The sequence below is a fragment of the Ciconia boyciana genome, chromosome 1, assembly GCF_034638445.1.
Source record: "Ciconia boyciana chromosome 1, ASM3463844v1, whole genome shotgun sequence".
NCBI classification, from domain to species: domain Eukaryota; kingdom Metazoa; phylum Chordata; class Aves; order Ciconiiformes; family Ciconiidae; genus Ciconia; species Ciconia boyciana.
Window position 1 is genome coordinate 67,075,228 of NC_132934.1, and position 24,923 is coordinate 67,100,150.

Consider the following 24,923-nt stretch of genomic DNA (forward strand, 5'->3'; position numbering starts at 1 on the left):
AAGGAGATGGAATAGAACTTCAATAGAGGGAAGTAGTTAGGAGTCTAAACAAAAGGAGGAATAAAAAGGAAGGGTGTGATGTTAAGATTAATGGAGGAGTTTTAAGACAGAACGATCTGGAAAAAAAACCCAGATGAAAACTGTATAATCGATAATTCAGAGCTTCTGAAAAAGTCTCTAATGTCCTGCAAAGCACAAAAGCAGCGTTGTGAATGCAGTAAACCTTCATACCACATACAAACATTAGAAAGAAATCATACAAGATAACCTGTAAAACAAAAATTAAACCTGGGCTTGCACTACCACCTGCTGGAGAAAGGAATAGCTGCTGGATGGCAAGAAAAAGAAAGCACAGTATGTTTGCTCTTTTATTAATTTCTGAAAACTGTCAAGTCATACCACTGTCTCATAGTCACTTTGAAGTGGCATATGTTACCATAGCATCATACATGGAAAGCAGTAGTAATAAAGACTCCCCTTCCTAACCTCTCCTTCCCTGATGCTTCACGCATGTTCACACAGTTACACACTGAACCCAGCTGAGAACAGCTCCAAGTTAACCCCTTGAAAAAATTTTAACTGCAGGTCTTCGCGGTCTTCTTGCAAAGAGGAGAGGGAGGGTAGCAGAATGGGAAGAGGAGGCAGCCAGTGCTGCCAGGGATAATGCTGGCTTATGCCAGTTTAACACGGTCTTGAAACTTGAGATCAGTGGAGGCCACTCAGGAGTAACAGTAAAGTATGGCCAGGGGCTTGGGACATTTTATACAAACGCTCATCTTCTTCTGCTGTAAAATACTTCCAAATTTACCATAACAACTAAAGCAGACAGAGGATCCTTTGTGGTATGCTATACACAGCTTCTGATTTCAGCCACAAGCACAGCAACAAACTCTGCACCGTAACAAGCAGCCACCAGAAGTAGGTCCTTAGACCTGTTCCCAAGCCTGCTCATCAGCTACAGCAGCTAGGGTTTTGCACTTACATGTCCACATGCTCGGCAGTGGTGCCTTCTCCTTGTCAGAGCATTAAAGGGCTCCTTGCATTTCATGCACATGGTTACTTCATTGTCTCGTATCCACCTTGGTGCTCTCTTCCCAAGCTCAGCATTCTGAAGGGGGGCAGGGGGAGGATGGGAGAATTAAAAAAAGCCAGTATAAAAAGTTGCACAGTACTTTAAATAGAGAAAATAATTATTCTCTTCCTCTGGAAAGGAAATGGCAAAACACAGCTCAAGATGCATTTTGAAATCTATACAAGAAATAACAAAGAACCCAGTCAAAAATCATTATGCATCTCTGAAAGGGTAATCTGTTTTGCATTTCAAGAAAAAAAGAGGCTTGTTTATAAGATTTGGCATTATGAAGAAAAACAATTACCAACATGACTACTTTGTAATTCCTCTGCTATAAGAACAATGAGCTTGAAAACAAAGTTTCTGCCAAACTTTTTCCAGTTATTGAAGAACAAAATGGGTACTAAGAAGGTTACAAAGGAATAACAGCAACTTACAGAAACCTCAATTGGCATGTCTTCATATTCTTTAGCAATAGCGTTTCTGAAAGTTTCATTCCTCTGCTGAAAAGATTCTATAGTATTCTGAAGCGCCTAAGGAAAACAATGGAGAAATTCCTCAAACATATTACACTTAAAATGGACTCTGCATTCTAGCCATTTATTGATTAGCAGAGGGAAGCTACAGCCAGAAAATATAAGTATTACTTTTTTGATTGCTTCAGCGAAAACGCATTTAGAAAATAAAGAATGTAGATGAATTTACCTTTATCCATTCTTCTTTATCTTGTTCAGAACTAAAAGAAATATTTGACACGTTAGTCCAAAACTAGTTCAGGAAACATTATCTCACTATCAACAACTTCTTGCAAAAGCCAAGCTTCTGAAGTAACTCTCAGGAATTTAAATTAAAACAATACTAATTGTTAACTGTCCAACTTTTAAAAAAAAGAAACCAAAAAACCCAAATAAAAGAAACCAACAAAAACACCCCCAGAAAACAAAAGCATGACTTCAAGCTTTGCAAGTCTGCAACCACTAAGCAGTGAATTCAAGTTGAAAGATAAACGTAAATGCATTTAAAAGCAGTAACAGTATTTCTATTGTAAGACCTTTTTTTTTTTTTTTGAGAACAGGATAGAAAGGAAAAGACGACAACGCAAAATTTAGGTGTAGGTGGTTTTTTTCTCCTCTCATTTCATGCACTAAGTTCACATGCTAAGACACATTTCTCCTGTGTATCTCTTAAACCTTCCTCCCTCCCCAACAAAAGTAATTTCCTTAACACTTTTTGTTGTTGTTGTTGTTTAAACTTGTGTATAGTGGCAAGAAGAGTATCCAATTAAAACAAAAGGAAAACTCTGCCTTAATATTATAAACCAAACAGCAGAAATTTTCCTTCTATGCATTAGGGCAGAAACAGATGCTTTAAGAGTAAGTACAGATGAGATATACAGACGAGAGAGACAGACAAGACAGAGATGAGAAAGGAAGCATATTCAACTCTGATCTTGTATGACAGCTGTGTCTTTAAAATGTATCAGCAGGACTTTGACATTCAAATCTTTGGAAAAACATCTTATGTCACAAGTAATAGTACTATTAGAAACTACTGGCCAGTGTTGGTAACAAATACAGTTTATCTGCAAACTTTAAGTCAGAAAGATGAGAATTAGCACCACAGTAAATCTGGCTCTTCAATAGTGACTTCCTCCTTGGATCATGATGTGGAAAAAACCCCCTTCTGTAGCCATGCAATATCAGCCATGCAAAATTTTATTTTCCTATGGATTGCTATGAAGGATGTGAAAGAGAGCTTTTACAACATCTCCGTAAAAATGTCTCCTCACATGTTGTTTCGCAGTATTAGTACAACTTTTAAACAAGCGGAATCCTAAACAAGGGCTTCCTCTTCGCACCTACCATCTGCATATGAGGCAGAAGAAACCTGTCTAAACAGCCAAAATCATTCTCCCTACCTGCTTACATTAACAAACAAAAGCTGAGCTATTAAATGTTGTACCAGATCAGCAACCTCTCACAGAAATAATCTACCAGCTGTTTAAAACCAGTGATTGACAATTGTACACAAACAGCATTCTGAAAAAATAAATAAATAGAAGTCTACTAGTAAAGAAAACCCCAAGGGTAAACTAAACATTACAAGCTCGTGAATCAAGGACATTAAGGTACAGGGTACATAAAATACTCATCAATTAATCAAGATTATTCTAATATAATTGAATAAGTTCTTATTTGGTACTTATTCCTTCACAATTTTGTACAGACAATGCATTCTAAAAATGTTCGTAAAACCAAACAAAACATAAAAACATGTTGTTCTCACACCTAAAATAAACTAATGCAATAAACTTTTAATTAGTGATAATTCAGGAAAGCTAACAAAATAAACTTACTTTGTTGCAGCATTTTTCTTCCATTTAAAAAGTACTTCACAAACAGTACAGCAAGATGCCATCTTTCACCATTGAAATGGACGTATGGTATAACAACTTGCCAAATACTTAGCAAGAAATCACACAGCAATTTATAGTAGATGTGATTGATAGCCAAAAACATGCCCCAAAAGTCTTGCAAAGCTTAGTGGAAAGTTTTTTCCTGTCATTTTTCAATGTATATATTTAATTTCAAATTCAATGATAGGGTAAGTAGATTTCTATATGCTGTTATGTTTCTGTATTCACTGCTGTTACTCTCATTAAATATTACAACTTTGTTTTCTATAAAATAAAGTAGCTTGCAAGCTTGTTTGCTAGCAAGCTATGATTTGTTCCCAAATACATGGTGTCAACACAGAACTGTATCTACCACGGACATCCTCCTGCGTATTTAATCCTTGCCTCTCTGCAATGAAATCCTGACTGCTAAGAATAGGATCTTTAAGCAGGTCTAAAAGGAGAGGTGGAGCACCCTACTTTATTTGAAGTGGGGCAGTCTAGACAGGGAAGGTTTAGTCTAGGCAATGCAAAAAGCAGCAATGGGAAGGTAACCCAGCAACAGGAGGATAGGAGAACCAATAAGGAAAGCAGAAAAGTGCCAGTCAGAAGAGTGCAATTGGAGGAAAAGGACCTAAGAACTAAAAGGAGAACTTGCCTACCAGGGTAAGGTTGATATCTGGGACTGGAGGAAAACAAGTAGACTGGAAACAGGCCTCAGGAATGGAGGAAAGCAGGTGCCTGTCTACCACTGTGGGAAACTATGTTCTGTGGACATATCCCCACTGGGGCGGAGAGTTTTGTTGGGTGTACATGCCCCGAGGTGAACAGACGCATTTTTACCAAGGTGGCTGAGGTACCAGACGCACCAGCACTGCCCAGAGATTAACGCACTCAGTGTCCCAAAACACTTTAAGTCAGACAGGTTGCCTTTACATCGGTTAGGTACACTGCTTTCAATGTTCCAGCCAGCCCATTCACAGCTATCTTAGGTATTTCTGCAAGGTAAGGCAATGCACTATAAATTGTAGATGCTTTTTTTATTCCAAGAGATTCTTGGACTGATAACTTATGATTTTGGCAGCCTAGGCTATTTTCAAAACACTGATACTAAGACGAATCCCATTGCATCTTTATCCAAATCTATCAGTCCAATCTTTTGTGTGTATATATTTAATCCTCCAAAAATTAGATAAAAGGACTTTTCTTACCTGGCCTGCAACTCCAGTGTTCGCTCTTTTCCAGACACTTGAAAAGTGTGTGGATATTCTTCATTATGAGTTTCTATAATCTTCATACCATCTATGCCAACTCTGGTTCGAACCGAGAACTTTGATCCTACCAAGCTGAATTTGGGGACGCAGTAGAGTAACATATTGTTAAACTGGGAAAAAAATAAACACATGGCTTTGCATTAACAAAACCACAGATACAGAGATCTGAGACAATATCGCAAAGCTGGACTCAGTGGGTGAGAAAGCAGGTTCTTTCCTGCTCGGTTGATATACGAAAAGACCAAAGCTCTCATGCAAGACAATTCCTTTTTCTTTTTTGTTTAGAAATAAGATTAAAGGACAGCTTCAGTGGATATAAGAATAATTGCTCTGTATATGCAACAGTCTTCACAGTATTTATTACCAACTATATTCAGACTGGATATTTTTTTACAATTTTACAATTTACCATTGTAAACCTTCTGCTAGAAGAACCCCATTCTTATGCCCCAGTTCTGCAAAAACTACTCTAAATGGCAGAGTAAGAACTCTTTTCTTCAATGTATATTATATTTACCCTGTATCAAAAACATTTGGCTTTGTAGAAGTTGTAACTAATATTATTTGAGGACATTATTTGTCTTCTCTCCAAGAGAGAATAACATTTATGTCTTACAGTTTTTATTCACTAAAAGCCTCAATATCACAGGGAAAAGAAAATACATGAGCAGGACAACAAAGATATATTCCTTTATTAAAGACTAGAACTTTAAATGATGTTTAAATGTCTAAGGCCCCAGCCTAGAAGCACAGTTATTAGATCTATAGTGTTTAATTTTTGCACATTTTTTCCCCTCACATTTTCTCACAATTAATTATTAAAAAGAGAAACTTGCTTCAGTTAAATCACATTTCATAGAAATTCTGTCTAGCCTATTGTCTAGTCTGTATCACAGATACAGCACATTTGAACTTGTCACCTCTCATATGAAGTGTACATCATTTTAATCAGCTGTCTAGCCCCATCTGAGGTCTTACTATTCAATGGTTTCTCCTTTTGTTTGAAGCACAGATAAGCAGGAGTTGTGCCGCAACAACCTGTTACTAGCCTTTATTAACCAGAAGACATGCAATGCTAGAGGCCCGTAAGCAAAAATGTATTAGCACTTCTTAACGCATGGGAAGCAATGAACTACATTAAACCTTTTCCAATGGAGTTGTAAGGGAACATGGCTGTAGTTTGTTAGGACACAGGCACCTGACAAGAGGATGACCTGCCACAATAACAACCTCCCACAGGACCATGAGACTTACTGGAACCTCAACACACACAATCTATCAGGACTAAAATCCTAAGCTTTTACATTTCGGTTTCATGAGAATGTCAAAGTTCTCATGCTATAGGACCTGTATTTATAATCAGCAGCCACTTATTTAAAAGTGAGTTGCTGGACACTGGTTCCATTTATTAAAAACCATGTATTCTGTTCTAAATGGCGTTTTCAAGCCTTTCTATAAGCAGTATGAGGTTTACTCATGCTCTAATATCACTAGTGGAAAGGCACTGACATCAACTAGAGAGGATTTCCCCTCTCTCTTTGGTAGTTCTTTCAAGTCTAGAAAGGTATACAGCCGCTCCAGCAAACACAGGCCACCATACTTACTAGGAAAAGATACCGTTCTTGAGCAGATGTATTGCGAGCAGCGAGTTTAAGGATCTGTCCTTCTTTTATCAGTTCATTTGAAGGATTCACAATGTCTTCCTCTTCTCCCAGCATCTCATATATCTCTAACAATTTCTTTAGATTCTCCTTTACAGTGAAAACACAGTTATACAACTTTTAATTAAAAGCATAGCTCTTTAAGCATGTTTAAATTAAATGATGGGAGCTTTTGTAAGTCTGGAGGATGTTAGCTTTGAAAACCATATGTATACTGGGTATGTATGGTCCAGCCATGCAGACTGATTAACACAGTTTATACAGTAACAAGTACTTTTAGAAATGTTATCTCCTGTTAGATAACATTTAGATAACTGTTAGATAATGTTACCATTATCTCTGGTAATTTAAAAAATGCAGTTATACATACACCCTGCATTATTTTTTGTCCAAAATATCTCACATACTTAATGAAGTACCTATCATGCCAGCCCAATATGGTAGAGAAACAGTAACTATTCTGTACAAACATTATCTCTACATTGACAGAAACAGATGAAACAAGGTTAAGAGTCCAACATAGGGTCAGCTATTTGAGCCAGAAGAGGAACCTAGTCTGTCTCATTTTCCACTTGAGAGAATTAGGTGCAATGCCAAATTTTCTCAAGCATTTCCAGGAGCTGTATAAATACATCAAGTAGGAGCAATCACTTGGACCCAGGAAACCCATTTTTGCCATTTTAGGGAAGATCTGCAATTCACACTCTTAGCTTCACCAAATACTCAAATATAATATATTAAAAAATTAACAAGGAAAGAAGGATCATTTACCATTTTTCTTATTGCACTATTAGAGTGACTTGCTGCAGTGGATATAATTTCCAGGGATTCTAGACAGAAGAATAAGAAAAAAGTAAAACCAAAAAGCTGCATTTTTACGTATTTATATATTACATAGAAAAAAAATGGATCATTCTACAAAATTATGTTTGTCATTTTTATGTAAATTACAACACTACAATAAATTTAAGTTATCAATAAAAACTAACCAAGGTAAAGTGGAAAGCATAAGAAGGTCAGCTAGCAAAAAGAAACTATGACGTAGAAAGATCAGAAGAGAATTACTGCAGATTACTTTAGAGCTTCAGCACTTAGAATTTTTTGTGACTGTTCATGACTCTCTCCTCTTTTCTCAAAGTAGTCCAGAATGTCATACTATGGTTTTTAGTTGAAACAGCTCACATTACAAATATTTACAGTAATGGTACTAACAATGAAGTATTTCAGAAAAATTATCTGGCAAGTAATTTTGAATAATTTGTGGAAATAGCTTGAACTGTTCTTGTGTAAATACAGAGAGGAATCAATTTTAAAATGGGCTGTTCTTTTTCCTGACAGGAGCTTAAAAATACATTAACTCCACTTTTTTTACAAGTAAGAGACATACATTCCAAATGTGCCTAAAGCAAACAAAAATGCCAACAAAACCAAACAAACAAAAAACAACCACCACAACCCCTGCACATCCACAAAGCAAACAAATCAAAACCTGTGGGCTGTTCCAAAACTAAAGCAAAACTTATGTACTCCAGGAGGAGAATACTAAAGGCTTTTCAGTTTTTATATTCATTTCATCCACTATTCAAACAGAATTTTTTTCAAAGAATCCTACAACTCCACTGAAGAAATTCTATCATTCTTTTCAGAGGAACTTTGCCTCTTCCCTTTATTTTTCCTGAAAATATCTTTAATTTACAGTATCCTCTTACTAGTGTCTTATTACAGCTCTTTCAATAGCTAGAAGATATTTACTTTCAGCATCTTTCCAGTCTAGGGAATCCTGAGGCAATTTCCTTAGGTAGTCCTTTAGGAGCATCTCGTAGCGTGGAATGCGTTGTACTGGTTCTAGCATGTGATGTTGCAATGTCAAATTTCCACACACTTTTTCCTTCTAAAAAATTGTAAACATATTTCAATGTAGTAAGCAAAAATGTGACTAGGATATAGTAAAATAAAAGTTATGACTGGTAAAACAGAAATAATGTATTTTGAAACATGCATGATAGAGCTTCTGAAAGAAAATAGAACTACTTTACCAAACCAAATAATTAGAAATTCTTTCCTAAAAATAATTGTAAAAAGAGTTTTCTAAGTACCCAGTAGAATTCATAAATAAAGTCCTACCAGAAAAAGCTCCCAAACTCTAGTGTATTTTAACTTAGTTTTGTAATAACTCAGACAAAAGAATTACAACTGAATTAATAAGAACAGTTCATGACCACTTATTAGAAAACAACTCGTAAAATACACCTTTATAGCTCATTTTTCTATCTGAAAAGGGATTGCTTTCTTTGAGTTTCATTTATAATGTAAATCCCCTCAGCAGTGTTTTAAGATGCATTCATTTCCATAATCTTAGATGCAAATAAAAGATTACATTAAAATACACTTAGTTGTCTTCCCTGCCTTAGAATCACAAGATGCTATAGCAGTAAAATTTAAGTAGAAATACCTTATCCTATTTCTAGCTGCTCAGTCTGCAGTAGGAAGACACATACCTGCCAATTCACAGAGAAACCTACAGGGAGCACTAGAGGGTGTAAAACGCACCTCTGAAAAGAATGGTGCATTGCTTAACTGTTAAGCTTTCTTTACCTTTTGTGGCTCAGCATTTAGGATTATATACTTACTTCCAAAGCATAGTGCTCTGCATAACAGCACTGGTGTGAGCAAACAGAATACTTACAGATTCAGTGCAAGGACCTATAGCTGCACTGATAGGTCACTTTATCTTAAAATAGTATTTACTTTTGGTATCTACAACAAAATGTAGTATTTTTTTAGTCTTCTCATGTTGCAGTCTTTATACTTTGGTCCTCTACGTTGCACTGGAAAGGCTGGATTTGCGTGGGTATTTGTGCACGTGTGAAGGGAGAAGGAGAAGAAATAGAATGCGGTGTGAAGCGGACAAAAACAACCACCCTTAATTCTAAGGGATTTGGTATTTAATTTTCTCTTTAATCCTTTTTTCACCCACAAACCTATATATATATTTATATATGCTTGTATTACTTGGAGATGTACAGTATTCTCCTCATTACCTGAATGTCTTGAATAATGAATTTGAATTGAGGTGACCGTTCAGTCCACGTTTTCACCAATTCCATTGCGTTATCAAAATTCTTCACATACTCTCCATACATCTTGAGGAAGGGAGCTAACTTTTGCAGAATATCTCCAATTCTGGGGGTGGTAGTCCTGCAAAATAAGAGGGTGGAATATCAGAGCAAACAGGAAAGAAAAAAAGTCACACAAGGTTAAAAAACGGTTTCAAGCGTTTAACAGAGAATCCTTCTGTTTGGGATGGCCTCGTATAGAGTTCCAACGTAAGCATTAAAACTGGCCTGAGTTAACATGGAAAGATTGTTTGTATCCTCTTTGATCATGTATAGGTCATGTAGAGCACTGAAGAAAGAAAAGCTATCTATAATGAAAAACTTGAAAGGTTTTGTTTACAAAACATGACCTAATTTATTTTATTTGCAGTTCCTTAAGACTATGTTATCTTCTTTTGAGCATACTTTACTCTCTAAATATCTAACCTGTGGTTTTGTTTGAGGACTAAATCCATAACGTACAGCTTCTCTTCTGTGCCTTATATACATCTGTGTAAATACATGTATTTACAACTTTTAAAAATCATTATTTATCTAAGAAAACCTGTGAAGTAGAGAGAATCCCTTGGATTCCAGTCTTTTGTGAGACCTTTCCCACATCTTTCCCAATTATTGATAGCATCTTCAAATAAAGCAGAATGATGGAGAGGTGGAGAGAAGCTGCACTCTCAATGCACACAAAGAAAGCGGAACAGCACACGTGCATCTCTGAGAACTGCAATACAAAATGTGTTTAACATTTTGTTTTCAAGGACAGATTCAGAAACTCAGTACCTCTGGATTTCTGAAAGTCTGAAACCAATGTTGTGGTACTGGTCTAAAGCAAAGCAATCTACTCCAATTACTTCAGCAGTCTACTCCAACACACCACTACTCCAAAAGAAAAGCTGTGCAGAAGGGAAAAGTTATTTGAATAGTGAATGTTGCCAGGAGTGGCAAAGGCTGGTCCAGCTCCAGCTCCCTCTGGGGGGGCAGAAGATACCTATGTATGACCTGGCAGAGGTATGAGCTACTGCTGGGCCTGGCAACTAGAGACGGGGACAAGATAGGGTGGGAAATTGGTCTCTGAAATCACCAAGGCTCTCCACCCTTGGTTAGCTTCACATATTTGTTCAACCACTCTACATGCAAGCAGACGCATACACTTCCAAAGGCAAGCTAGCAATTTAAAACAAAACCCCATTCCTTTGATTCATTGAATGCTATTTCCCTGGGTTTTCATTTTATTGCAATGTAGCAGCATATTTTTTAACTAAAAATAAAATACAAATCATGCCGATTCCAACAGAACCAAAGAAAATGTGAATACATTTCTAAAGGTCACCAGAAAAAAAAACCAGTCATTAAAGTTTTCTGATAAATTTAACAGACAAGTCATTATAAAATTTTGCAATTAAAAAAGACTTAAAGCAGAAAAGACTGTGGCAATCCATGGTACCTAAAGAAACTGGCACAAAAAAAAGAATACTTCTACTTAACTGTTTCACAACTATTACCAGACAGACATTAAAAGAAAATCTCAAAACTTTTGTAAACCAAGAATTAAGAAGTTTGCTCTGCCTGCTCCTTGGATACCTGTGGATGCCCATTTACACAGACCACTGCAATTTCACTGTCTCTGAAGATTCAAAATTTTCAGAACTACTTTTCATGCAAGGCCCTTATATGTCCAAAGAGGCCCTTATATGTTTGAGGCTGTAAAAACACAAATTCATCATCATTTCAGGTAAGAATGACAAGGTCCACGTCGCACAAAGAGCTCCGGAAGAACAGGAAGGACAGGGGAAGTCTCAGAAAGCAGAACCTTCTGAGAACAGCATCCTCTCTTGATGGACTTACAAGTGTAGATAACTAGTTCATCTCATACTCAAACACTACACACCATGAGCCAAAATATGAAGTTCTACTAAATGCCGTCAGGTCCAGGACAGTTACTGTTCTCTTGGATAGACAGATCAGAAAGAGAACTACTACCATGGACTCAAATCAGCACTGCACTATTGCCAGACACCAAAGATAGCATCATTACACGGGTCAAGAAATAGAACTTCACATTGTAATGTAAATACAGAAACACTTCATATTTCTGTGTTATCAGACCACAACGGTATTCACATCTGCATTCTAAAAACTCAAACATGAAATAGCTGACTTATTAATCATGATTTGTAGCATCTCATTTAAAACTGTCATGGCTGCAAGAAAACTAAGCAAAGGTCTGTAAAATCACAGCACAGCAAAGGTGACTACAGAACGTCTTTCTCTTCCAATATACAAGCTAACAGGCATCCAACAAAATTGAAAGTTGCAGTTTCAAAGCAAAACAAATCATATGAGTAGATCAGCTCTGTAATTGCCACAGATTCCAAAACTTTGTGTTGAAAGAGTGAAATAATTTCTTCACCAACCCCCTCCCCCCCAGAGGCTATCACATTGTGTTCTTATATTCTTCCCCAGGTATCTGCTATTGGTCATCCTCGGGTACAAAAGACAGACTTAGATAGGTATTTTATTTGATGTGGGATCACTGTTATGCTCTTTTCATGGGAAATATATTGCAACAAGGCTGTTTCCACTGTTTTCAAGCCATATGTTGTAAAAGAGATATTCAGCTCCAGCTGTTGCTCAACTCATTCAAAATGCAACTACCAGATAATTTCATTTCCACCCGGTAAGCTTAGATTCACACTGCCTTTTCTTCTATGAAAGAAGAATCTGCTTCTGATCAGCTTTCCCAGTTGCAAAACTATGTATTTTTACCTTAAGTTTTCAAAACAAACCACAACTCAGGGAAAGCGTCAGAAATTTTTATCCAGCTATTTTTATTGGAAGCTAAGGAACAACAGAAGAAGTGCATGAACCTACCAATATAACATACTTAAGTATTTTCTATGTCCAATTAAGGGAACTGCTGAGGAAAGTGAACTCTCTATCTGGCAGAAGCTGTTGTGCCAGACAATTTCAGAGACTGGTGATGGAGATAGAAAATTATCCCAGATTTTTCTTTCAGCAATGATCAGAAATTGTTCCCTTCAACTGCACCCTTTCTTCTAACTCCTCCCAAAAGCATAATGTTTCAAGGACATTTAAGCAGGCTCAGGTACAGCACAGAGGTTGTTTCCAAGCAGTGTGGGAAAGATAATATCCTTAGGATGCAATTTATTAGTTTTGCACTAATAGTCAAAGCTCATGTGCAAAAGCACTTTTCAACCTTTGAGCTATGGAATTATACACACATTATTAGTGTGCAATTTAGCATTTTGCAAATACATAAGGTAGCGCGACTCATCTTCTGTGCTCTACAAAGTGTCTAGAGCAAAATTTTAAGAGCACATCACAAATTTCATTTCAAATATATACAGCACTGACATAATGTAGTGTAAGCTGCTTTTTAAACATCATTGGAGTAAGTTAAACTCCACTTCTCATGAATATGCACTCTATTTTAATCCAGGCATTTGTATTTCCTATCAGATTTTTTCAATTGATCAGAAAGGTGGATTTACCTTACAGTCATTCTGCAGGGAATGTAAATTAAGGTGTAAACTTTACTACATTCCATGATGCTTAGGTTTTACTTACTTTCTTGCATTATAGACTATAGAGGGCTACCATGTGTTTGTGCATGGTAACTATTCTATTTTAAAGAATCATCATTTTAAAGAGGAATCACCTTACAGAGTCAGGAGATATATATGAAAAAACCTCAGACCACACAGTGGTGCTTTAGACAACAAGCTATATGTCACAAGAATACTTTCTTTTTTTTTTTTTTAAGTGTGATTTTTGACAATTAAGGTGTTATGTGAAAGGGTAACTGGAAATGCTATCTGGACAAACACTAGAATTCCTCACGATAAACTCCAGATAACATGGAATACAGCAAACAAACAGGTGCTGAGGTGGAACAACTGGATGAAACAATATTCATAAATTTTTAGTGTGGGTTTTTTTTGGTTTTTTGGGGTTTTTTTGTTGTTGTTGTTGGTTTGTTTGTTTTTTTTAAATGAGGTGTCTCCTTTTCCCAAATAAGTTAGGGAAGCAGCACTGGTTTGGGACTTTTTTTTTTTTTTTTGACAATTACATGAGAGACCAAAAATACATGTCTGTATTTTAATATCTCCAGAATAGTACACACCAAGGCAGGAGAAAGATACTACAATAGTACATGATCATTACAGAGTATATTTGCACCTCAGCCATCCTTCTTGCTTGCTCCAAATAGAGGTCCTATCAAGAAAAGCTGAGGAAAAAATGTCCCCAAAACATTCCTGACCTAGATGTGGATTTCAAACAGAAAACCAAAACACGGAAAAACAAAAATATATCCCACCTTATTACAGAAAGCAATGACAAAAGTTACTGTGCTACAAGGGCAGCACAAAACACATCCATGTTATTTATCTCAATTTTGTATTCTGTGCAATGAATTAATCAGGTAGCACATAATTTCAGTCTGAACCCCTAATTCTGTAAGGCATTTAATAATGAGTAATCTCACCAGCTTCAGCAAGATACATGTCCTTTATTTTGAGCAAATGATGCAAGTCCTCTACTGAGTCAGATCCCGATGAAGAGTGGAAAAGCAGATGTTCTCCTACCCACAGTACTTCCTGGGCCTGGAGCACTTAATTACGAAGGTACCTTCCCTACCTCAGTCCTCTGACAGAGTTTCTACAGACACGGTTTTAGTATATTAACCAGTGAATCGCCTCTTACCATTCTTGCATTCTTTTCTCAAGTTCTGGAAGTAAGAATTTACTGTGGAAGGCATTTATCGATGAAATATTAGAAAAGATTTTGTTAATCACTTCAGCTGGAAATGAACCTCTGTTGGCTTCTTCAAGGAGTCTGGAATAGAATACCTGCAATACAGAAGAAGAGCCCCAAACCTATCAGCCTATTATCTTTAATCAATGGAAGACCACCTATCCACCCCTCCTACTCCAACTGAGGCAAGATTAATATTTCAATAACATAGACAGGTAATGACAAACTAATTTATCGTCTTTCGCTCACCAGAAGTTAAAAGCTCCTCCTCCCCTTACAGCCTATTTTTTTTCTTGTGAGCCAGGAAAGTGCTGCAGGTGGAGCAGACGTAAGGGAAGCCAAACTGAAGTAGTGCCATTTTGGATCAACTCCAGGCATCCTGTCTGTTTTAACAGCTACATCATCTCTGCTTTCCCAGTCTTCCAGTCGTATTTTTCACTCTTGCTTTCTCTTCAATTAGCATGATGTCTGACCACCATTAGCCCAACCACTCTCCTTGTATGCTGTATGCCCTTATCCTTTTGAAATCTAAGTAGTTGGCAGACTATGAGCGGTCCCCACATACCATTTGAAGCACAAAAGGGGCCCAGTTCTGACTGGACTCTACTACAGTCGCTTTAAAAAAAAAATATATATTCTTTCCCTATCAGTGGGCTCTACCTGACTAGATGCAGCTACAAAATGGCTAGGGACATGTGCAGCTCTTGATGTGCACATCACATAGAACAGTGCTTATGGGGAGCTATGGTCCCTCTATCTCCCTCTCCCATGCTTGAACAGACTGCTTCTCCCTAGAAAGGGCTTGAGAAGTTTGGGAAAGGGCTTGGGGAAGAAGAAAGGAGTCTGAAGACAGGAACTTTAATAATCCCAACTGAGACAGCAGAAGTGTCTTAAAAGGAAAAAAGCCAAACGCTTTCACATATACTTTAAAACATGCTCATTTTGCTGCATCTCTGAGAGGACAGTTAGTTAATTTTGACAAGTTACTTTGAAGACTATAAAGGTTACATAACTTTTTAACCAAGTTTAGAAACGTAATAGTCCCTTCCCAGTCTTCTGCTTTCCTTCCATTAGCAGCAGTCAAGCAGCTGTGCTTGAAATTCATTTTTCAGAACTCTGTCCAGTTAATATTTGGAAAACAGGCATAAGAGTAATGCACTTATGATTGCATCAAGGAAAATAATTGTACGTTACCCATCAGGAAAACCTATGAATGAAGTAAACATTTTCATTTTTTATTTTTAAACTTCTCTAAATCAAAGTTGGTTTTTTTGTGTTTTTTTTTTTTCCAATACTTTGTCTTTTAAAACACACATCATACCGGTCCCAGTGTGGGTCAGCTAGGTAAATCCACTTTCATGAGGATGATTACTTAGATCCCCAAGCAGTCTGAACAATTATCATATCAGTTGAGGCTTTTTACTTTTTCCTCAACTCTGTGTACAAGACTTATGTATTAGACCCGAGAATTTTAAACAGCAATGTCTGAGAAAAATATCATGGAGTAAGGCAATGCATAGCTATAGGTATCCAGGTAAAATGGATGTAGGTGTTATGTGAGAAAGTAAACAAGGCTTAAAAAGGAAAATACACAAGAACTACAGACTTTCACATTTAAGAAATATCAGTTTGAGCCTAGAGAGCACAAGAATTCAAACCTTTCCTTGCAGAAGAGTAATTTCTGTTCACTTCAACAGGATTTAGTCTAAACATATAGTGGGGAAAACAGGGCATATACAGTTCAGAATGGGCATCTTCCTAGGTTGTTTGGCGCTAAAGCAAAATTCTGTTCAGGTGGCTCAAAAGATTTGAAAGATTTAGTAATTTTCTAGTGGGTAGGCGATTTCAGTATTATAAAATGATACCCTTCTTGTCCGTGTCACCAGAAGCCAAGAAATGAATGAGCGTAACATTATCCATCCCCTTTGTTAGAAGGGCTACTAGCATGAGGTTTGCACTACTATTGCTTATGGTAACGTTTACACACAGAGAACCTATTGCATTAATATCCACAAAATTCTAATACTTTTAAAAATCTAGTGTTCTTAAAATAGAAATATAGGCTCAGTTATGTGGCAACTGCAAATGTCTGACTGACAAAGTCAGCAAAATGTGAAAAACCTACCACCTTTTAATGTAATTTATATACACACTTATGCATAGCCATTCAAGTGAATTCAAGGCAAGAAAATAGAAACAAATTCAAGAAAAATGTACCCCATCTAGGAGGTCAAGTCGGCTAACGTAGGCTTTTTCTGTTTGCAGAAGCTCACTGGCAATTTTGTGCCGTTTCTGTTCATCTGTCTCCTGAAGGAAAATAAGAAGAACTCTTAGGATACTGGAGAAAACATAATTTAATACTAAAAAGAAAAAAAAAGTTGAAAAGACATATGATTACCTTACAGTCCAAAATGCAACTGGAATCCAAGTTTCACATTTAGTAACAATCACCTCACTTTGGAAAACACAAACTTTCCAGCGGTTTAATCAACAAATACAAAAGTCAGAGGAGGATAAAAATCACACTGCTGAGTAAAACTCAAAGCCTAAAACATTTAGTATTTCTCAGTTTGTACAGGGATCTTTGCCAAAGCACCAACTACCTACTTAACAGATCAGCTCACATCCTGGTAGTTGAGTACCACTGACCTTTCAGAGCTGGAAGAACTGATTTGCAGAGTAAGAGGGAACAGATGGGATTAGTCGGTGTTTGCCCCCACCCCCGTTTTCAGAAGTTATTTGAACTGCATGTTCTTTGCACGACAGAATTATTGAAAAATACCATACAAAATGTTTTATGTTCATCAATACAGTCATTGCTGACTAATTATTGACTGCAATTGGAGGGTTCCTTCGCTAGGCCTTTATGGAAGACACTTTTGCATCTTAAGGGAAGTTTTCACTTTAAAGTCTTTAATTCCACAAAATATTTTTTGATTCTTATGCTGAATAGAAACTTAAAATGTTCATTCAAATTTAAATATTAAACTAAATACGTTAGAATATAAAATTGTGAGTTGCTATGAGAAGTTACTTCAAAACAAACAAAGAAAGCACAGCCTTCTAAAATATTAAAACATCACGGAAATGCCTCGTGCTCACGAGTGTCAGATTCAACAAATTACACTTCCATTACAAGATTTTTCTTCCAGATTTAGTGCTAGTGCTGAAAAGTGTTCACATCTAATGACATCCAAGCCTTTCCTAAGTAAATGGCAGTCTTATCGTGGCACTTACGGGAAAGTGGTAACTTTCAAGACAAATTGTAGAAAGTCTTCATAAAAAAATAAAGAGGAGAGCTTGAAAGAGTTATTTTTGATTTCAAACTGCACACTGCTTTCCACACAAGAGTACGATAAACATTTGCAAGTACATTTATAAAGATGGTTTGCAGAATACTGAATACTAAAGTACAGTCTTTTCATTTAAAGGACTTCAGTGGCTTTTTTCCCCCCTTTTCAGTATTCAATAAGCATTCCAAATTTGAACACATTTCAATTCTAATCTGTAGTGTTAACAGTCACACTGCTACATAGCAAGCCTCCTCCCTAAATACAGGCTTTCAATAGTGAGTTCAAAGCTGTTCATTAAATCTGTTTAAATCAGCACAGCAACCACAGTAACCTACAGAACAGCATTTTAAGTGCTGTCAAGAGACATTGCAGAGCGCTGAAGGATTAGCTATTACAGCTACAGCATGTCGTTCAGTGCAGCCATTTACAAGCAATCTCACATGTGGACTTGAGGCACAAAACCATGGAGGCTACTGATTCCTCGGCAATTTTATTTTTTTTCTCTCCCCAAAACCCCACTTTCTCCCTGAAGCGGTGCTACAGAACCAATCCACAGTTTTCAGAAAATTACTTGAACTAATTAAGAGAGGGAAAATCATGCATAGCAGACTTGAAAATATCACACAAAATGAGCACTTCAGAAAAAGCATTTAATCCTCTCTCCTCAGTCAGGGCAAATCCTTCTTACTCTCCCACTATGCTCTGACCCCAGCTTTCCCACCCTTTCAGTATCAGCCTTACACATCTTCCTAGTTCTTGAACCTCAGTCTCCTTTCTACATCAATCACACTACCTGACTCAGGAATCTTCTATGTGGGAAAAAATACACACCACAGATGAGTTATCTTTTCATCACAGTGGCATGTTATTATTCCAGCATAAGAACACCCACCTACAGGGTTAGATCAGTGCCAGAATAACACAAAATTGTATTGCTAGTTTTCTTTTAGGGAAGTCCTCAGTTTCCCATCTCACCATCTCAATATTTGCCCACATGTTACATGAACTCCCAGCTGTGCTTTCTACTGCTAGCTCCATCCTCCTCCCTACTCATTCTCCCTCTTCAATGCCTTATCTAGTATCCCATCCAAAGAAAAGCATCTGGTTTCCACAAGGTCACTCCAGCTTCCCTCCTGCTGGAAACAACAGGTCACAGGCTATTTTGCTAGCCGTGGTATCCATCTCCTGTGGAGCTTTTCTTGATGGAAGTGGCAGCCACTTGTCCTGAGCACATGGGGTGAACTGGGATCAGATGGGGGGGTGGGGGGGGCACATGGGTCTCGGTCACCCTGCTGCACAGCAAGGCACATTTGGTGGAAAGACTCACCACTGCACGAAGCCAGTGCTGTAGCCGGTGTAAGCCAAATTTCCTGCTGTCAGGGAACTCATTTGCAGCCATCCCAGCTCTGCCATGGCACACACCACTCTGCGCTGCACCTCTACCCCCCGCTGCCCACCCACCCTTCCTTGGAGCAGGGACACAGGGAGCGGCCAAGCTATGGGCTCAGGGCAGGCAGACGCCAAGAAGGGGCTCAAGTTCTGCAGACCTGAATTTGGCTATTCTTACAACATAATTTGGAAATAAATCCTGAATGACGTTTTGTGACAGCAAGAATGGCATGGAGCCATTTGTTACTAGAGCTGTTCAACAAAACAGCCTTGAAAAACCTTGTGGAGATAATGGGGGAAAATTCTTAGAAGAAAAAACTTTAAAGACCATGGAAAACATTAAGTTAGTATTCAACTTCTGAGAATTTCAATGCTTCCCTAAAGAACTACTGTATCAAATCTAATAATTAACAGTAAAAGGGAATTTTAATACTCTTTTAAGTTACAAGTTAAGCTTTATCTTCATTTATTAACCACAAATGCACACATCTCTTTTCACAAGTAGGATAATAAAATAATAGAAATGAAAGAAGTGGACACTTTTTTTTCTGGAGAGGTTTTATATTTATCTCCAAAGATTTCTTTACGCTTTTAGTACATCAGTATTTATATTGGGTTCTTTGCAGTTAACAAAAAGTACTGAGAAAAAAAATTACTAGAAGGTATACCTGGACACACACTCTATCACTTCAAGCACAACTTCTCAACGATTTCAGGGAACATTTCAAACTTCTGTGACAAGCCATAACACATGGCAACTCAATGTATAAAAACAAACAGAAATTATTAGTGTGATATATAGAGAACGTTCACATTAGAGGTGCAGGACTTCAACTGCTAATCAAAATATCAGAAGTGTGAGATAGCAGTAGGTGCATCAGGCAGGGCAGCAAACTTGTATCTCTATATGGATGCTTACACTAAGTATTTCACGTGGGCCTAGTTATATATTCTTTAGTACAAAGTTACACATCCTGAGAATCATTACATTACTATGGATGCTTAAGGAATAAAAGCAAGTAATTTTTACCTAAATTGTTCTTGAACTCTGAAATTAAGAAGAGGTATGAAGAATGCTGCTGAGAGTATGAACTTTTTGTATCTTGTGTTCGTATTTCCTAACATTGTTTTTCCATTGTCCTACACTTGCAAAAATTATGCTAACTTAAAGTAGCCTTTACATAAACCTAAATCCCAATATAGCCATAACTTATTATCCAAACCAAACAGGAGCCATCTCCTATCCAGAAAGCTATACCTACCAACATGAAGTGATGATATGATTCACTTCTATTTAGGTGTAGCCCTTGCCCCACGGGCTTTGCAGTAATGTATTAAGCAACACAGGGTGAGAGATGTAGAGTATGAACAAATATCATTCAATCTATGTTGTGCTTGTTTGTTTGTAATGCTGAGTTTGGTCTAAAGTAACAGAGTGGGTTTTTCTTTTCTAAAACCATTTGAGTCATAGCTGCTTCATGATCCAAAGCCTTCTTCCCTAAGTATTGGGAATATAAATGTAAATTTCCAGGAGAATTTAAGACTTCCTTTAATCTCTTGAGTCCTCAGTTTCTGAAATCAAGGAAAGCACTAAATTTTGCAAGACCTGCAATGAAAATCCTGAATGCTACCATCACCTTCTGGTATATTAACTCTATAAAACAGCCAATTGCACAAATGATGGGTGAGTTTTTTGCTTAGCAACCAAGAAAAGCAGTAAAGATTCTGGTGTCCCTAAGGAACTGATTCTTCTCAAGAGGATTTACGCATTTATATTGGGTGCTAAAGACATACCTCTTTGTTCATGATTTACTGTTGCTAAAGTTGACCATAAAATTGTAGAACCAGGAAGAAGCTGGTAGCACCTCTCAAGTGTTGCAACAGTAAAACATTTCTTGCCAGAAAGTTAACTTAGCAACAAAGTTTCACCCTATTTAAATCAAAACTTCAACTTAAGTTTAGAAATCCTTTCAACTTACGTTACAATCTCCACCAGGTTTTGCATCTGAAACACCAGAGCCTCCAACATTGCCATTAAAAGGAGACATCAAGTAAGGACTTTAATAAAGATGCATAATGGATTCTTCTCCATCTGTAGCATGCATGCAGTCTATATCCCTATTTCCTACCAGTCTCACAACGTATACTGAAGCATTTGTCTTCTTGTCTTCAGTTAGCTCTAGCAGCAGATTTCTCACAAGATGTTACTCAGGAAGTTTATTGATTGGGATGTTCTTGTACTATTCAGCCTCCGCGTTTTAAGCAAACCAAATTTTATGACAGAAGGTGCTTCTGCTGCAAGGCAGGAAACTTTTTACTTTTAATTGTCTTATTGCTTGTGATATTTGTGGCTTGTGACTTTCAAACTAATTCAGTAAATAAGAGAAATAAAGCATACTCTACTCTGGTCATTTGGGGAACATGTTTGAGAACACTGCCAAATGTTTGAGAACACTGCCAAGTTTTGTCTCAACTTTTCCAGAACCTGCAAGAATCTGACAGATCTACAGTGATACAGTGATCTACAGATCTGTCAGATCTACAGTGATAAGGGGAAAAAAAAAATAATTGTAAGAGTAACATTATTTCAAAATAAGCTTTATTTTCTTTTTAGACTCAAAAAGTAATTTCTGCTCTGGTTTTGCACCATTCCCCAATTTAATTCACCCCTTCCAGCAGTGGACTTAGTTTACTTCTGCTGTACATGTATGCATTTACAAAGAGATAGCACCACTTTCTTCTCTTCCTTGAATTAGGAAATATGCCATGCAAGAGACAAAGAAGGTACTTTGCATCAGTATCTATCTATCTCTATATATATATGTATATATCAGATGCATAATTTAAAGTTTGTCTATGACTCACATGCATCTGCTCCTATTGCTTTTACTCAACTGTACCTACACTTGCTTAATTAAAAAGGGCAAAGGAGTGCTGTTAGTCAGTGCTGTGCAACTTCAACTGGACTGCATCCCAGTTTTAAGATTCTTTACCGACTAAGTGGGCACTTAGCAAAATCACAGACTTTCTAAATGCTCTTACTTCTTCCCAGTGCCTGCTTGGACACAGTAACAGCTTAAAGCTCCACCAGACCTCTCCTATTCCTCACCACTTTCCCCCTATTCCAGATGGCATGGCAGCAGCTACTTAGACTTCCACAGGTACACAGCTACACAGACTTCCACTTCTACTTAGACTGACTTCAATCTATAGGTCGCATTAACCCAAACTAAATCAGTGTTTCATTTTGTAAAGCGTGGCCCTTAGATCAGTCTGCAGTAGACATGCTGCTTAATCTCACCAGACTACAGGGAATGTTCTTGTATTGCAAGCGAGCTGGTATCTCAGGAAGTGCTGCTGTGACCCAGTTCAGTTTTACAGATTCAGTTCTCCACTAATGCTGACTTAAGAGTCATCCTGCATGGGTTTGTTTTAGTTTGGGGGTTTTTTTCTGTTTTTTTTTACCCTTCTAGCACCAGCAAACAATACATCTAGTAACAGTCACATTATACCTCACAATTTGACTCTTGGTCAATGTAGGGCAGATCACATGTGTTGGTCACCCAGCAGCTCAAAGACAGATTTTGATGAGGTTGCTGCCATTAGCATTTGCCCAGTTCCTTCCTGGACTTTACAACAGGACTGCCTCCCATTTCTGCTTTTTCCTGAAAATACTGCCAGCATCTTACTGTGTGACTTGGATTCAAGCTTAACATCATTGCCCACGGAGCATTCAGCACTTTATTGGCACAGAGAGGGGAAACAGGCATTACCAAACAGGAGACAGAAACATAATGAGAGGTGTGGCAGGTTAAAGGTGCCTTGGACTGTGACCAAGCTTATGTTTAGACAGGAATCATAACGTTCATTCATTACTGCCAAAAACAACCTCCAAAACAAACAAGAAAACCCCCACACCACAGCACCTTCTTGTCATTACCTAGGATATTTTATCCTGTAATACACAAGAATTTGAGACCCACCTTTCCCCCACACAGAATTTACCCTCAAGCATGTATGTATGTGACCCTTAGCTAATCAGACTCAAGGGCTTGGAGAGGTCTGTAGCTAACTGATGCAGGTGTACTCCTGACAAGCAATGAAGGGCTTTATCAGCACTCAGCTGTTTGGCTCTGCAGTGAAGAGGAAGGCTGGGAGGATACAGCCCAGCCCCCTCTGCCATGACTCCCACATAGCACAGCTGGACCAGAACTGTTAATGATGTTCACTGGCCATCAATGCTTCCATACGAGAAGGCAAACTGCATAACCAAACTTTTAGAAGTGGAAATATGCACAATTTTTCAGCAATTAATTTTCCCAAGACAGAGTTTCTTCCACCCACTTATTTCCCTTAATTGTTTAAAACCTTCCTTGCAACGAAACTCAAATTCATCATGGTATAAGTTCTCCTTGCTAACAAGGCATATATTTAGTATACTCTGAACCTTGCGTCTATCTGATACCTAGCAGACTGCCACTGCCTCTCCAGCTTTGACTTGACAACTACATCCAAGTTAAGGATTCACATGACAGTTCTGCCTAAAGTCCTGTCACTGCAATTTACTACATTTGGAATTTTGTTTTATATATACCACTAACATGTGTCCCTTGTAGTCTGGCACAGCTGAAGCATGTTTCACTTTTTTTTTAAACCTCAGATACCTAATGGGAAAAAGGCGGGGGGAGGAAAGGAGGGGGAAAAGGACAGCAAAACTTATTTTCAGAGGAAAAATAACCAAAAGATTTTTCAGCTTTCTGACCTGCTCTTATTTTTGTAAATGAAAACCTAGAGAAAATGCACAAAGTAGTAATACAGCAAGAACGAAACAATTTCTCTTTTTACCTTTGTTTCTGCAGGTTGATATTGCTTACTGATTTCCTCAGTTGGTTCTTCCTTCACGTTAGTATTAATTTCTAGAGTTTCATTTTCAGATGGGAGCAGTGTATCACTGCTTGGAGTCCTGTAGCAGCTGTTAAGCATCTCTCCTTCACAGGCAGTTATACTTTGCAATGACTCTCTGGAAGTACTTTCTCTTTCCCCATTTATCAAGCTGCTGTTGATTGCATTATCCAGAACCGGGGTGGACATAGCAGAGCCACAATCAGGTAATCTCCTGTCCTCATCTTCCGTCTGGTCTTGTGCTACTACTCCGTTGGCTGTGTGTAGCCGTGCAACCTGAGTTTTGTCGGTATTACTGTTTCCCTGTTTTTGTAGTGGGTGCTGGGTGGGGAGTTTTGGCTGAGGTGATGGTGTTGACCCATATCTTCCTTGAGATTTAGAAATGTGGAGAACAGAGGAATCTTTCTTCAAATCACTAGGATTTAACGGGCTAAAACCACCAAACAAACAAAACATAGATGAGAGAAAAGTTAAACATGGCGTTACAGCAAATTCCTGGTACAGGCAGTAGGAGAGTTGCACCATATAACCAATTCCTCTCAAACCATTTTTTCCTGTGTTAATATTAGGAAGCTCAGGCCATCGAGACTTGAACTGCATTATTCCATTAAAATGCACACAAACATGCATTTCTTACTGGAAACTAGAGTGCTATCCATATTGATTCATTACATCCCCATGTGTCTTGAATCTCATTTGTAAAATGGAAGACAGTATGATTAGCTACATGTAACAGATAAGGGAACTGAGGCACTGACACATGAAGCAACTTGCCCAAAGTGTCCCAGAAGATTACTGGCAGAAATGGAGAAAGACTCAGGGTCTCCCAAGTCCCAGTCCAATGCTTAAACTAAAAAGCAGCCTGTTCCCTAACTGCTCTTCAGTTATACAAAATGCATGAAAAACGTCCAAGAAAATTTATCATCCCTTTCGTTAGTTCAGCATATTGCAGGAGGAGCTTTAAATCCTTACCCCATTTCTTCCCCCCAGTTTCCTTATTTAGCAGTGTCTTTTCATCATGCTGCATCTTTTCTGGAGGTTTTTCCCTCCA

The 24,923-nt window shown here is 37.7% G+C and overlaps 1 protein-coding gene across 4 annotated transcripts in view; it reads right to left on the bottom strand.

The window, feature by feature from the left end:
- FGD4 (FYVE, RhoGEF and PH domain containing 4) overlaps positions 1 to 24,923 on the bottom strand; it is a 118,058-nt gene that overhangs the window by 9,168 nt on the left and 83,967 nt on the right. For all 4 annotated transcript variants that reach the window (XM_072872503.1, XM_072872520.1, XM_072872528.1 and 1 more), the window contains exons 4-14: positions 23,816 to 24,302; positions 16,506 to 16,595; positions 14,238 to 14,383; positions 9,444 to 9,600; positions 8,155 to 8,293; positions 7,174 to 7,232; positions 6,346 to 6,492; positions 4,679 to 4,851; positions 1,778 to 1,808; positions 1,510 to 1,605; positions 983 to 1,108 (exon numbers count right to left, since the gene is read on the bottom strand). In XM_072872503.1, coding sequence (XP_072728604.1) covers positions 983 to 1,108; positions 1,510 to 1,605; positions 1,778 to 1,808; positions 4,679 to 4,851; positions 6,346 to 6,492; positions 7,174 to 7,232; positions 8,155 to 8,293; positions 9,444 to 9,600; positions 14,238 to 14,383; positions 16,506 to 16,595; positions 23,816 to 24,302 — 1,651 coding nt within the window. The remainder of the gene's footprint in view (positions 1 to 982; positions 1,109 to 1,509; positions 1,606 to 1,777; positions 1,809 to 4,678; positions 4,852 to 6,345; positions 6,493 to 7,173; positions 7,233 to 8,154; positions 8,294 to 9,443; positions 9,601 to 14,237; positions 14,384 to 16,505; positions 16,596 to 23,815; positions 24,303 to 24,923) is intronic.